Consider the following 4,552-nt stretch of genomic DNA (forward strand, 5'->3'; position numbering starts at 1 on the left):
CTAAATTTTGTTGATTAAAAAATCAACTCGTATAGTGACGTTTTGTGTTAGCTCTACAAATTTTCTTTCAAATAAAAGTCAAGCTCTATGTACGTAACCAACACAATTTATTAATTATTTTGTGTTAACTCTACAAATTTTCTTTCAAATAAAAGTCAAGCTCTATGCACGTAACCTGTACCATTTATTAATTATTCGATCAAGAAATATTACAATATAACACAATTTACAATTCATAATATGCCACTATTTTTGCTCTAAAACTTAAGCCTTATTATTATTATTATTATTATTATTATTATTATTATTTGAAGGTAAAACTTAAGCCTTATCATTTTTCCTTCCTAAAATAGCAGTCTTCTTTCTAATCTTCTCAACGTTCGATCAGATTACACCGTCAACCGTCTTCTTCCAAATCACAAGTTTCTCTTTCTCAAGGTCTCACATCTGCGGATCATATCAAGGGTACAATTATCATAATCTCTATTTGGCTCATATACGTATATATACTTGCACTTTAGTAGTCCACGGTTGTTTTCATTTGGGTTTTGTATTTTTGGGTACGGCATTAAAGAATGGAAATTTGTTAATAATTGGGTTTGTGGCAATGGGTTCTGTTTTGGGTAAGTTGAAGTTGACATCTTGAATGTTTTTCTTCTTTGGTCTGTGAGCACATCTGAATTAAGTGAAGTGAAGATTTGGTTTTTCTTAGTAATTTTTGAGTTCTGTTAGTAATGCTGAGTGTAGATTGAAGATTTTTGTTGGAAATGAGTGAGATGCAAGTGTTGATTTTAAGTTTTTGGTGGTTGATAATTTCAAGGGAGAACTTTTTCTTCCCTTCCCGATCGGTGATTAGCAAGTGTTGATTCAGACTCGGGCGTTTTGGTTAAGAATATTAGGAATTTAGGAGTGAATATGAGTAGCTCTGGTCTGGGTAATGGATTTTTGTCGGGTTACTCTGGTGGATTCTTGGGAATGAATAGGGCTCAACAACCTCAATTGAATGGTAATGATGTGGGTAATAATCGCATGCAATCATCAATGGATCTTAAGTTGGAGCTTGAAAACGGGAAGCGTATTGAGCTGCTGGAAAGGAAGGGTCCTGCCCAAAAAGGTTTTACGATGAGTTTTGGTAAGGATAAGAGAGTTTTTTGTAATAATGATATGAGTGATGAGGATGAGCCAAGCCTTGCAGAGGATGGGAATGGCGAGAATGAGGATGAGGCACCGGGAAAAAAGGGATCTCAGTGGCAAAGAATGAAATGGACAAATAGCATAGTTAGGCTTCTCATACAAGTGGTTGCGTATGTTGGGGATGATGTTTGTTTGGAGGGTCCAGAGGGTTTGAAGAGAAAGTCTGGTTGCATTCAGAAGAAGGGTAAATGGAAAACGATCTCAAAAATTATGATAAGTAAAGGTTGCCATGTCTCACCCCAGCAGTGTGAGGATAAATTCAATGACTTAAACAAGAGGTACAAGAAATTGAATGATATTCTTGGGAGAGGTACTTCTTGTGCGGTGGTGGAAAACCCTGCTTTGATGGATTCTATGCCTCAGCTATCTGCAAAGGCCAAGGACACTGTAAAGAAGATACTGTGCTCAAAACATTTGTTTTACAGGGAAATGTGTGCTTACCATAACGGACAAAAAATACCAGATTGCAGTGATCTTGAGTTACAAATTCACTCTTCATCAGTTGCCACTCAGTGTTCAAAGGATAATAATGGCTGCCCAGGAGATGAAGCCGAAGAAAATGATGATTCTGTGGATGATGAATCAGGTGATGAAGAAAATAATACTGCTAGTGGTGATGCAGTAAAGACGGGAACTTGTTATGAGAGAAGGGAAAATGAAGGGAATGTCAACTTGTCACAATCTATTGATAATGATAGTTTTGGAGTTGAAATAGATGAGTTCTTTCAGGACCCTACGAAATCCCAATGGGAACGGAAAGTTTGGATTAAGAAACGGATGCTACAACTGGAAGAAGAGAGGGTTGGTATCGAAGAAGAAGCCGTTGAGTTGGAGAAAAGGCGATTTAAGTGGCAAAGATTTTGCAGTGAGAAAGATAGAGAGCTGGAAATTGAAAGATTGGAGAACGAGAGGTTGGTATTAGAGAATAAGCGGATGGTACTGCAACTGAAACACAAGGAGCATGAATTAGACCTTCCAACGCCCTGTGTCCCTTTCAAATCTGGTCCTCTCAGCCTTGATAGGCCATGAGGAAGAGATCAGACTGATGCGGCTAGGTATCAATAATTCCCCAGCATAGGAGATCTGTAAGTTTTCCAGTCAACCTGTAAGGTATAAACCTAACTGGCAGTGCACTAAGTTAAACCTACCTTCTGTAAAATAGGGAAAGTTTCTTTGGTTTTTGTTGTGATCATAGCTTGAACTCTTTGTATTTAAGCATTATTTATGACTCTTGATTGTCAACAGATTTTATTCCATTTTTGTTTTGATACTAAATCATCTTGCTTCTTAATACTTCATATTTCATTGAGAAAGTAAATCTTGCTTGCTCCCACTTCTGACTTTCAATGATGGCATAATGTTTTCATATAGTCAAAGCTTATATGAAGTTTTCCTAGGGTTGCTATGAGTATGCTGTTTGTTAATAAAACTCGAGATTATTGTCCATGGGTACTGGGTAGGTGATTGGAGTGAAACTATTTAATAAAATTATCCTTCTACTACTGATGTAGGCATACCTGACTCTTGAACTTGACGTCGTGCACTGTTGTAACTGTGCTATTTATGAATGAAACTCTAAAATTCTAAACCATGTTTTTTGGTTGGGGAAGGTGAATGGAGAGGAGCTAATTGGACAAGATCATCGTGTCAGTATTCAGTAACTATTTGCAGAAAGGTTTTATAAAAAAGTGAAATGGTTTTTGTTCATTGACTTTCTTGAAAGCCCAGGGCAATTTTTTAAAGATGTTCTTTGTCTTTGATGTCATCGATCTGTATCTCTATGCTACTTAGTTATGCATGTTTGATGAAATACGTTTACTTTTTATTCCTCTGAATCCGGAAATGGAATAATCTTGTATATGTCATAATGTATCAGGGCTATCTGCATTTCCGTCATTGTATTCCATTGGACATGAGGATTTACCGCTTTCATTTAGACATCATATCAGTAACTCCCATCTAGGTTTGAGGTTCGTGAGTTTCTCATGCGATCCATATTACAGTAAAACCTCGTGGTTGTGCAGTTGTTTTGCATCATTGAATTTCCCGAATGCAACTCATTTCATTCCAATGCATAGCAACGTTACATTCAGAACAATAAGTTTATTCAAAATCCATTAAATCTGTAAACATTCTTCTCTAAAGCCGGGAAGCGTGCATCTCTTGTTGAAATTGTTAATCATTATCATTAGCTTTAACCCTCATTTTTGCATGTCTGTTACACATAATTTAGTTTAATAGATCATCCTGCAAGGTAAGGTAATCTTGTCCCCTCTCCTCAATCGTGGATCGGGTTACAACATAGGAATATACCAAGAAAGAGTCATCCTCCTCCTTATGCCGGCATGAAATCAGGTGTTATTTATCAACTCCCCTGAATCTTTTACGCAATTGTCAATTCTTTCATGATGATAACTGTTTCCTGAGAAGTGTTATTTTGATAAAGCTGTGAAGTATTGCTGCAGTTTTCCAGACTTTCCTAACATGGCATTCTATCTTACTAAGAGCACTAATGTCAACAATATATGAAGCCCATCATTCTTTGTATTGATCTTCTTTGTTTGTGAAAACTGCATGAATCACTAGATTAGACATTGCTTCCATGCAATTGTAAAATTGTAAATATCAGTTTTTTTACGTTATAGGTTATGCTCCTTGCTCCAATTCTAAATTAATGATAGTGTCGAAATGTCGTATCATTATCTATCTGCAAATTGGTTGATTGATTCTACTATGAAGATGAAGAGCCCATAATTTGGGACACAATTTGCCTCAAATGATTTGGGGGAGTAGCACTGCCCTTAATTACATGTAGTTTTGGGATGAATCCTTAATGTAGCAACATGGCCACATGCCCACATTTATGTCCAAGGAAATGAATGAGTTGTATGCTTGAATTTTTTGGTATATAATAAATGAATTTCTCAAGTCAAGATCATTCCTATTTCTTCGTTAATATTATTGAGGTTATAACTTCAATCATATAAAGACTATTGACATTTGGTTCATTTTTAGTATATTGAATGTTAAATTTTTAGTACATTGAATATTTATTTTTAGTGTATTAAAAGCTCATTTTTAGGTATGTTATCTAAAAATAAATCTCAGTATACTAAAAATAAACATTATCAATGGTATAATTTGCCAAATAACTTTTTTTTTTTTAATTCTTGTTTCGAAATGGTCATTTTCTTTGTTTTTTCAAATGTTTTGGCATATTGTAGCAATAGAATAGACATTAGTTCCTATGCATTTGAGTTCCTCAACTTGGGTTACTAACTTTTAGATCTTTAAAAGTTGTATTACACCAGTCATTCATATTCAACTTCACTTCTCGGTTCTCTCGTTTTAAGACTAT

The 4,552-nt window shown here is 35.4% G+C and overlaps 1 protein-coding gene across 1 annotated transcript; it reads left to right on the forward strand.

The window, feature by feature from the left end:
* The first annotated feature begins 363 nt into the window (after positions 1 to 363).
* On the forward strand, positions 364 to 2,492 carry LOC116005067. Its single transcript, XM_031245298.1, has one exon. It carries the CDS (start codon positions 916 to 918, stop codon positions 2,221 to 2,223), a length of 1,308 nt encoding a protein of 435 aa, XP_031101158.1. The 5' UTR covers positions 364 to 915; the 3' UTR covers positions 2,224 to 2,492.
* The last annotated feature ends 2,060 nt before the right edge of the window (positions 2,493 to 4,552 follow it).

This window comes from Ipomoea triloba, chromosome 14 (genome assembly GCF_003576645.1).
Source record: "Ipomoea triloba cultivar NCNSP0323 chromosome 14, ASM357664v1".
In the NCBI taxonomy this organism is placed as follows: domain Eukaryota; kingdom Viridiplantae; phylum Streptophyta; class Magnoliopsida; order Solanales; family Convolvulaceae; genus Ipomoea; species Ipomoea triloba.

Bases quoted from the DNA above. Each gene is read 5' to 3' on its own strand.
- LOC116005067 (XM_031245298.1), top strand. From the start codon at position 916: ATGAGTAGCTCTGGTCTGGGTAATGGATTTTTGTCGGGTTACTCTGGT.